Source organism: Sinocyclocheilus rhinocerous, unplaced genomic scaffold (genome assembly GCF_001515625.1).
Source record: "Sinocyclocheilus rhinocerous isolate Xijiao unplaced genomic scaffold, SAMN03320098_v1.1 scaffold819, whole genome shotgun sequence".
In the NCBI taxonomy this organism is placed as follows: domain Eukaryota; kingdom Metazoa; phylum Chordata; class Actinopteri; order Cypriniformes; family Cyprinidae; genus Sinocyclocheilus; species Sinocyclocheilus rhinocerous.
In genome coordinates, this window is record NW_015665814.1 from 643,353 (window position 1) to 654,392 (window position 11,040).

At 37.0% G+C, this 11,040-nt stretch overlaps 1 protein-coding gene across 4 annotated transcripts in view; it reads right to left on the reverse strand.

Annotated features, from left to right (window-relative positions):
• The window catches only part of senp6a (SUMO specific peptidase 6a), a 38,627-nt gene that overhangs the window by 21,628 nt on the left and 5,959 nt on the right, over positions 1–11,040 (reverse strand). For 3 of the 4 annotated variants that reach the window (XM_016542626.1, XM_016542624.1, XM_016542628.1), the window contains 7 exons: positions 8,897–8,960; positions 6,616–6,713; positions 4,980–5,129; positions 4,355–4,416; positions 3,967–4,055; positions 2,269–2,644; positions 358–578 (listed from right to left, as the gene is read on the reverse strand). In XM_016542626.1, the coding sequence (XP_016398112.1) occupies positions 358–578; positions 2,269–2,644; positions 3,967–4,055; positions 4,355–4,416; positions 4,980–5,129; positions 6,616–6,713; positions 8,897–8,960 (1,060 nt within the window). The remainder of the gene's footprint in view (positions 1–357; positions 579–2,268; positions 2,645–3,966; positions 4,056–4,354; positions 4,417–4,979; positions 5,130–6,615; positions 6,714–8,896; positions 8,961–11,040) is intronic. The other variant, XM_016542625.1, reaches the window with a different exon arrangement.

Consider the following 11,040-nt stretch of genomic DNA (forward strand, 5'->3'; position numbering starts at 1 on the left):
CAATTTCAAAAAATTGACCCTTATGGCTGGTTTTGTGCTCCAGGGTCACATATGATATAATATATACGTACACACTCTAAATACAAGAAATGACTTAGTGAACACATTCATCCTTTCAAAATGATTTTCAGAAAAAAAATATATATGTTGTAAATTAATGCAAATTCTGCTGATGTCACATTTTTGTCACATGTTTGAAAAATACATTTAAAAAAAAAAAAACAGAAATTGGTCAGTGGCAGTTGGCAGGGCAAGTGTAAATCTGGAATACTGAGCCCTGATTTTACTGGACCAAAATGCAGCATTAAGACAAAAAAAAAACCCAACAACAACAACTTAAGACGTAACACTGCTTACTGGATCTTTCATGCTTTTCCTTCTGGGCACCAGGTTTCTCTGGCTTGTCTGTGTGAAAAAGTCACTGCTAGGGTCCTCATGTTCACCAGCTGCTTTAACAACCGCTTCCACCCGACCACCGGAGGGAGCAGGAGACGAGTGGGCAGAGTCCGCGGGCCGCGGCGACACGCTGTCCAAGCGGCTACCATCACTTTCTTCATCCTCGTCGCTGGACAGCACAACTGCATTTCATCAAAACAGGTAAACACAATCTGGATTACTGGTGTCATCTCATATCCCTCAGTTTTTGGCCAAGCCTGATCAAAAATGAGTCACAAATAAACAGTACAAGAATATTCATAATATAGTATATTTATGTTGTGATGGTTAATATTATTAGTAGCATTTATTGTATGTTGAGTTGTATGCTCTTCTTTTCATGCTTGGGTTTGTTGAAAGATGTTATAAAAGCAAAATAAATCGTTAGTATGACAGTTATAAGTTAGCTAAAGGCACAAAGAAATATTGCATTTGACCCTCCTATTGCAAATTCAGTGATAATCATAACATCCCATAACTTTCCATGACGTCCAAAGTTACACATGTGGCAGCACAAATTATATTTGAGTTGTAGAGGGACATTAATGTTAGAGCCACAACTAACAATTATTACAATTAATCGATTGATCTGTTATTTCCTTAATTAATCAGATAAAAAAAGCCAGATTTTTATTATATATGAAATCATATATCCTGCCCAGTGTTGTCCCCGAAACAATGAAAGAAACTGATAAACAACTATAGTGAACAGTCTATCCTACACATATGTGCAAAAAAAAAGGAGAAAACATTTGCAAAAACAAAACCAACTGCTTGCCCACTGTTTTAATGTTAAAACCACTAAACTAAAAAAAACTAGAAAATAGAAAATAGAAAAAAAACCAAAAAAAAAAAACCTTATTGGAACTTGGAAGAACTTGACTGGTCTGCAGAAAGCAAAGTCCTAATCCCAAAAACTCATCACCAAACTCCAATGACTCATTTTAGACACTTCCAAAACTGCTGCAACAAAGATGGAAATGCAATTTTTAAATACATGTTTCCATCTTTGTTGCCACAGATTTGGAAGTGCCTCTTTCTGTTCTAAAGTAGGGGGCGTCCCAATACTTTTGTCCATATACTGTATGTACAGGTCATTGGTGTTTGGTGATGAGTTTTTGGCTCAAGCTCTGCATTTAAAGTCACACCAGAGGTTTCTGCAGACCAGTCAAGTTCTTCCACACTGACTCAATCAATCATTTCTTTTTGAACCTTGTCTTATACACAGAGACATTGTCATGTTAGAATAGAAAAGGGTCCTGTCCAATCTGTTGCTATAAAATTAGAAGCACACAATTTCCTAGAATATCATTATATGCTTATACTTTCTCTTGTACTCGTGGAAATTACTAAAGTAGTCAAACCTGTTCATTAGAAGGGGGTGTCCCAATACTTTTGGCTATAGTGTATGTATTTTAAGCCATTTTGAAGTCTATGGTTCGCTTAGGTCTATTTTTATTACCACAAAAACTATATTACTTGATTAATCGTCAGAATAATCGACCGATTACGTGATTAACAAAATAATCATTAGTGACAGCCCTACTATCATGTCAATACGAACATCATGAAATCTCTGACGAATCTATTGCTGAATCTATGCCATGAAGAATTAAAGCAGTTCTGAAGGCAAAAGGGGGTACAACCTGGTGCTTGCAAGGTGTTCATAAAGTGGCCAGTGAGTGTATGGATTACTTCTACTGTGCCTTTTGGTCCTTGTTAATGACAGGGTACTGCTAAAGTGGCAGGCTAACTGAAACCTAACCAACAAATGTTGTCATTCGTATCATAATGTGATTTGTGATGTAAAAGTGTGACGTGTGGTGTACTCACTGGGGTCATTTAATTCACATGGTTTGCTGATCTGCCGTTTCTTGCCGCCAGCTTGCTTCAATCCATTACACACTGAGCCTCCAGAAGTGACAACGAGTCGTCCATTGTGAGGAAGCAGCATACCTCCATGCGTGATCCGCACCGACGGACTCATCACAACATCTATCTGTTGAGAGCAGCCCCCAGAGGTTCTTATCTGAAGGCTGGGTGGCTGCGAGCGAATGGAGGGCCGAGGAAGCAGCGCTGATGTCACAGCAGGAAGGGGCAGAGTCTCAGCAGGAAGGAGATATCCACAGCGGTCACATTTTACATGGTCCTCACTTGGTTGGCCACATTTACCACAAACTGTGAGGTAATCATCAGGCTGAAGGGACTGCTGGATGTGGAAAGACCCGGAAAATATGCAAGTACCTTTTAATCTTAATATAACACAAAAATTAACATTTGCAGGGTTTTTGCAGGTTTCATGAAGGTGAATGTAAGACTAAGGCTTTTTTAAGAACAAGTAAAAGAAATGTAAGGAATAAATTGAAGGAAACGCAATATCAATACACCTTAGTCAGGGTAACACTAACAATTTATTGTCCTCATTTGTAAGTCGCTTTGGATAAAAGCATCTGCTAAATGACTAAATGTAAATGTAACACCGTTTTTAATTTCTGACAGGAATAAAAACGAGGCTGTGATTGTGTTGTTCAATGGATTACTGTACTGTTGTTTAACAACATACCGATTGTTCACCTGAGGAAATGGCTTTCAGGGGGAAAAAAACACAAATAAAAACCTCTGTCGATTCCTCACCACTTCGTTTTCATATCTGTAATAAATTCAATATGACGCATAACTGACTAAGGTCTATATTAGAGGGCTGCATTGGGTTTGGGCTCCCGCGGGACCCGCGGGACCCAACGCAAATCTCGCGGGAGCGGGCGGGTGCGGGTTTAAGAAAACAGTCCCGCGCAGGGCTCTAGTCTATATGTTCTCTAAATGTAAACAGGAGCAGACGAGTTGTATAATCAACCCTTCAAAACTTGAAAATACAACCTCCAACTTATCTCCATTAATTTCATTTATTTTACAACAACAACAAAAAAAATAGCTTCAGGCTTGAATACCTCTTCCCTCAAATGCTTACATATGCAAATAACTTTTACTATGTCTTCTGATTACGCTGCAAAAAAAGCAATGTTCTTCAGAATTTTTGTCTTGTTGCCAAGTGCAAATGTCTAAAGATTCTTAAATCAAGATACATTTACTTAAGAAGCAAAATAACAATGTTTTCTGTGAAAATGAAAAAAAGAGAGTTTACGATTAAAGCAAGAACATTTGCCAGTGGGCTCAGAAAAATCAACTTAATTCATATGAAAGAGTTTTCATACCCCACTGACATTTATTTTTTTTCTTGTTTCAAGCATAAGCTCACTTAATTTTGTTCAGTTTTGAAGAAAACAAAAAATGCATCATGGCATTTGTGTATCTTTTTGAAAAGAAAGTCAAAAATACTGAGGACGATTTGCAATGCATGCAACATTTGTCCTGAATGCCATTAATTTAAGACTTTCTAGTCTGATTTAAGCACTTTTTAGGGCCCTAATTAAGACTTTCAGGACTTTTAAGTCCCGCAGAAACCCTCATTTGACTTCTGAATTACCCTCGTCTGAATGCAGAGGCAGTGAATGTGCAGAGGTATTGTCTCACCTCAACCGGTTTGCCCACAGGAACAGGACTATCGTTCATCGGCCGCCGTTTCTGATGGACACGCCTCTTAACACTGATGTCTTCTGAATCTAGTGATGTACAGTAGAACAACAGCCACGTGCTTCAACTCATGTTCATATGATCAAGTGCTTCAAAGATCTCCAAAGGTCTCAAAGCATCTCAGATTGAACTAAAAAGACCTAAATTAACACTTTACTAACATGATTGCTCATAAAGTAACTCCAGTAACCAGACAGTCAGTTTCTGAATTTTGATGTGCTCATTCTTTCAGTGCCATAGAAAGATATACGTTTATCCGTTAGATATTTTCTGTATATATTTTGTAAATAATGAAATGAGAAAACTCGATGGTTCTTCATCTGCTCACTTGAAATCTCGGGACAGGTGAGAAGAATGCTGTCCAGCTCAACTCTTTGGATCATATCAGATCTGCAGGAGAGAAACGTTGTACTCTGAAATACATCAGATCCACTCAAGAAAAGTCACAGCTGATCTTCTGGGTTCAAAACAAATTAAGCTCTATCAAAAATGTTTTTCTGTGATCAATTTGGAGGGGAACATTTTTTTTTCTTTATCAATCAACATTATACCACAAATGCTCAGGAAAGAACTTGACTTACTGAACCTGGAAGAATCTTTTAAGGTGTAAGAGAAAACGCTTTACATTACATTAACAGACTATGCAAAATACTGCATGTGGCAAGCCACAAAATGCATTTCAGAACAGAAGTGGGTGATATTTTCTTAACAGGAAGATCAAGTGCGCCTGATTTGAAAGTTTTTTTTTTGAGCAGCCAAGAAAGTGGTCCAAGAAAGTACAGATATAAACACAGCTAAGGCTTGTCTTATGTTTTACCTGCTCTTGAAAATGGCATTACTAACAGCTTACTGCTAACTAGACAGTATTACTCCCAATGCACGCATTTCTACTCAATCTATATCAAACATCTGAAGCTGAATTAGCCTATTTATTGGGTGAAGTCAGCTCATACCTTTGCTCCAGCTTTCTGATTGGAGCAGAGAACTGTGCGTGCTGAAAGAGCCGCCCCTGAACCATAACTCCTTGGGACGGCGCTGGACTCATTATCAGATAGCTGGTTCGATTGGGGAGCGGAGACACACTCACTGAATGAGCTGTTTCACTGGGAGACCATCAACAACAACAACACAAGGCATGAGTATATACATTCAATATAAATAAAAGGGAAAAAAATAAATAAATTAAGATTCAAAAGATCTTGCAAATTAAATACACTTCTAATTCATGGAATTATTAAGTCCTTAAACTATAATAATTATAGAATTAGGTTTTATTTATTTTTTTCCCATTTGCCATAGGCTACACGATCATGATTATTTAGCTCAAATTGCAATGACGATTATTAATCACGATTATTGACATTTTAGAAATTTCATTTTACATTTCGTCATAATTATTGCACTTTCAAATCAAGAGAACATCAACTTGCATGATTTATTTTACCTCATCTAGTTTCCTAATGTATTATGTTTATCATGTAAATTAACACACTTCTCTGAACAGCTAAACAAACCTTTTTTCAATTAAAACAATGTATAATGCTATATTCAAGCAACCGCAATTGCAAACAATATAGTAGAGAATCATGTTTTGATTTATTCGTTTATCACTGAGGTTCGCTTACAGATTTAGTCACAGCAACAGTGCAAATGACCACGTGAAAGAAAACATATTACACTTTCATTTGGGCAGATCACTAAACTCCAACTTGCATGTTTGCCATTGTTTTCAGCTCATTAGTTCTTGTGCATGGTTGCCAGGTTGTGAATTTAAGTAAAACGCTATCTTTTTAAGAGAAAAGCACTAATTGGGGGATGTAAACTCTTGAAATCTTAAATCTGGCGGTGAAAGCTTGTTACCAATGCAAGAGAACAAAATGTCAACTGAAAATGAATTATTTTTAGTATATTAATCAGAGGTAGGCTTGCTGCGATAGACGGTGTTTTTGGTTATGCCGGTGTTAAGCCGCAGCACCGGTTATGTCATTTGGCTACCCCGATTACTTTATTTAAACTTTTTTTAATTAAAATTTTATTTTACATCAAGGCGTATATGCCGTGCCTCCAAGCTTTCTTATTCATTTTGCTAATAAACGTTCTATGTTTCTTATTTATTTGGTTCCACAGTGTTTGCTGATTTTCAGTTTTATATACCTATTTAAACTTTGTGTAGCCTAAGTAATTTGTTATTTTATTAGGCATATATGGTGTATTTTTATTCGTTTTGTTAATAAAAGTTCTGAGTTTGACGTTGTTGTTGTTTGAATTGAATCAACTGCCAAATCCGCTAATTTGAAAGTGAAAGTAAAATGCGCACCGCACTTTTACAAGCCATTTGAAAGCGAAGAAAAGAGGGAAACTCAAACTAACTAACACCCCCCCACCCCAACGGTGATACCGGTATTACCGGTGTTGTCACACGTCGATTAACCGGTGGGAAAATTTCCTCACCGTCACAGCCCTAATCAGAGGGCATATATTTTATGCTTAAATAATTGAGAGAATCAGAAATTTAAATAAGATTAATCGTGCAACCCTAATACATGTACACACACACACACAAAAACACACACAATACAATTGCAATACCTAAGCTTGCCGGTTTTGTTGAGTGGCCTTAATTGATTTGGACGTCGTTCATGAGTCTCCATAGACCCATTAGCACTGAAGCGCTTCATGGATGGAGTCTACCAAAGACAGATCAGAGTGCTCAGGTTATAAGGTCACAGCTCAACATAATAGCCCAACCCTAACAACCATCAAACTGGAGTTCATTAACATGTAACTGACCACAGTTGCTCTATATGGCCAAAATAATGTTGTATTATACCATTTAGCATTTTAATTCAACATTTGTCTATTCCAGTCATTTTAAATGTTACATCATAAAATGTTACATCATATAATGACATTCTAGAAAATTGTGCGCTTTACACTTTGTTGCTAACAATTTGGGTCCTTTTCCCCCAATCCCACAAAATGATGACCAGTGTTGGGGGTAATGCATTACAAGTAATGCGAGTTACATAATCAGATTACTTTTTTTCAAGAAACTAGTAAAGTAATGCATTACCTTTTTAACTCAAAAAAGTAACTCCAGTTACTTTGTTTTCCATGTATTGACTGACAGCTCTCCTGCCCGCATATTGGAGAAGGGTATAGCTGCAGCCCGGAGATCTCCAAATGGGGGCGGGAACTCCAAAACGGGGTGGGCGCTCCAAAATAGGGCGTGGCTTCCTCCCATTGACAGACAGGCACATGACACGCATGCGCAATTTTTTCCCCCAGCGCCAGTTACTTTGTTTACCCCATTTATTCACTCCTGTACACATGTTGAGAAAAATCGGGAGCAAGTACAGAGACATTCATTGTGTGCCCTGTGTATGGTTAGCTCTATGTCAGGGGTGGCAAACTCCGGTCCTGGAGAGCCGCAGCCCTGCAGAGTTCAGCTCCAACCCTAATTAAAACATCTGCCTGTAGCTTCCTAGTAACCGTTCAGACCTTGATTAGCTCGTTCAGGTGTGTTTGATTAGGGTTGAAGCAAAACTCTGCAGGGCTGCGGCTCTCCAGGACCGACGTTCGCCACCCCTGCTCTATGTGAACATGCATTTACTCATTTCACTTGCACAAAAACAGATTCAGCATTCCTCCAAATGAATAAAGAACAGTGAAATGCAAACTCAGAATATGACGCAAATCTGCAATACTTAAATGGTTAATAACACAAATATCCTTTATTTATTTAATCCTATTTTATTAAAGGGTACCTATTATGCAAAATTCACTTTTACATGTTGTTTGAACATAAATGTGTGTTGGCAGTGTGTGTACACAACCACCCTATAATGATAAAAATCCATTGGAGATGGATGGTAATGGAGATTTACTACTAATCACAGAGAAAGCTAAAGTTATGCGTTTTAAAATAAAAACACTCTAGTGTAAACGTAGCCTCAATCTGCAAAGTTTGTATTTTTCTCACACAACCTCTGTAATAATTCCAGAGCAAATGACCTACTGTTTTTCTGCAAACTCAGAGATCATCTGAGAAACCTAATCCCATTCGAATGCGAATGTCTGTGATTGTGACAATATTTCACAACACATTTCCTTGTGTGTTTTAGCCAATGTGAACTACCGTAGACACTCCTAACACCACGCGCATATTCTGCTTGGTGTGTGCCATCCGAGGCAGAGCTGAACACAAACAAGCAACGTATACTTGAGGTTTCATGTGTGCATAAACAGTCAAATATACACAAAATATGTCAAAATCTCTGTCTTGGTGAGTATTTACATATGAAGACAGACAGTTATGTCTTAAGTGAACATCAACAATTGGGAAGGAAATCGGATGCGTGTCAGCACATTCCGTCTTAAAGCCTAACTCAAATACCTGCTGCTGTCTGTGTTATTAATGTTAATCTAACAACAAATGACAGAAAACCACTCACTGCTCTTAACTGAATCATTTCATAACTTTAATAAGAATGAATGTATAGTTGATTCATACAGTGATGCAGTGTTTTAAAGTTTAACTCTGGCTTTAATTACCATTTTGGTTGTTTATTGCAATACTGTGTTTTAAATTGTTCAAATTGATAAGTCATAGGCTTGCTCCAGTCTGGATATTCTGGATAGTACCTCTCAAAATTGGGAAGATCACAATTCAGATCATAGATCCTGATTTTTTGTGATAAGATCGTGCTATGAACATTTGAGAAGACCACCCAACAGTAGAAATACAATACAGACCCTAGGTGAATCAGGAAAGAGAAACAGAGAGGACTGGAGCTCTATCACTGACAGATAACTGAAAGAAAATGAGAGATAATGGACCATATGAGAGGGATGGAAAGATTGTGGGTACCTTCATTCCCTCAGGGGAAAGCTCCTGCTGCCCACTCACTCGCTCCATGGTCACAAGGGTGGCGCTAGTGGAAAACAAGAGACACATTTAGGGGTCATTTACTCAGAACATGTATTTGCTTTGAAAAACCAGACACATGGGCAGTTGTGTGGTTGGAACACAAGGTCTCAAGAAGTGTTTTTTAAAAGGTGAAAGCTGCATTTTTAGAACGATTTGCCATGTGTGAGACACTGCAAAAGACGGTCTAAGATACCTGTCTACAGACCTGGGTAGATTAATTACAAATTTTAGTCCGTACAAAAACTGTAGTCAGTAACGTAATACATTACATTACACAATTCAGTTAACATAATCAGACTACTTTTTGATTACTTTGGACCGAACTAGTTTATAACATTGATTTAAATAGGATAATAGAATGGAAAAAGAAAATACATTCCATTCACTGTTATTGACAACAAGAAGTGCAATAAATATTAGGGCTGTCAAAATGTCTGAAAAACTAAATTCGAATTTTGTACTTAAATATTATCAAAATTCGAATTATATTCGAATTTAAAATGCATAATTTCAGTTACGGTGAAGAAAAGCTTTTGGCTTCTCTCCTGAGGCCACAAGAGGGCGCATCATTCAAAGCATAAGATAACATGACTATCTGCGAAAAAAAGTGCATAATGTTTAAAATAATGTTTATAAACCAATTATGTTTAAGTTGCTTAAACAACTATAAACAAAACAGCATCATGTATGTATGCATAGTTTAATACAAAGGGCGGAAAGCCAATCACACAGAGTACATTTTTCATTTAAAAACATGTTGCAGTGGGATGGGGAAAAACCCGCCATAAAATCTCGATATATGTTTTTTTCAAAGTTAAACTTGCATTAATTTTACATGGCTTTCTAAACATGCGGCTCTTCGTGTGAGACGCGAGTGCAATGGTGATAGATGTCCGTCTAGAAAATGTGTGAAATATGCGTTCTGTATGAACGGCTTGGATTCGGTTTTGATGTAAACAAGATCTTCTCCGCATTGATGTTCTCTTTTTCCGCTATATTTTTAATGAACAACGCAGCAGCGCCGCATCTAATGGCTTCAACTGGATACACTAACAAAAACATTATAATGCAACAACACTTACATCGTCATCGCATCTTGTGCGCCACTGATAAGGCTGCCTCCTTGACGCACACCTATAATTCAACGTTTTTGCATTCGAATGTGGATTTTTATTTTAAATTCGATGAATATTCGAAATTCGAATTTTTTTTTGACAGCCCTAATAAATATTAGGCATTTTAATAGGGATGCACGATATCATCAGGCCAATATTGGAATCGGTCGATAATGGCTTTAAATGCAAATATCGCCATCGGCCAGATATGACAAATTATGCCGATATGTCTTGCCGATAAGAGGAGTACATTAACTCTCACGTGCTCAGGGTGTGCTAGCGATTAGATCACGTCAGCAGAGTGGCTCATTCTTGAAGAAAAGTTTTGCCTGAATGATGATTAGATTCACTGTTTTGGATCGCTGCATTTAAACTGAGAATGCACGTAAAGAATGACGCGTGCGGTGTATTATAGATTAAACAGTAATAGCACGTGCAGTGGCAGCCTCCCCCGGGTCCTAAAGCCTGCTCAGTAAGGAGTTTTAATCTGTAGGGGGGCGCTGTTGGCCTACTTCTAATAAAATGAAAGAAAAATACACAAATAATATTTAGACTGTGTTTCTGATTAAATAAAGCAGTAATTGATGCCATAAAATCATGAGTATGTTTTTATTTAAAGGTCAGAAGCTTACATAAAAAAAAAAAATCACAAACATGATACTTAAATTAAATAATTTTATATATACTGATTTATTCATTAATGTGTAGTATGTTATATTTTTTAAACAAATTATGAGCTCTAAAAGATTTTCAGGATTTTTACAACTCATTTGCTTTAGATTATTTATAAATGTTAAATCATAAAATAAAATGTTAATGTTACCACTGCATCTTTCTGATAAAATGCAGTGATTAATATAGTTTATTTATAGATATTTTCAAATCTCCAATGTACTGTCATTATAAAAGAACTTCATTATTGTTTATTTAATTCTAACAAATAAATTCTTGTTAAAAACTAACCAAAAT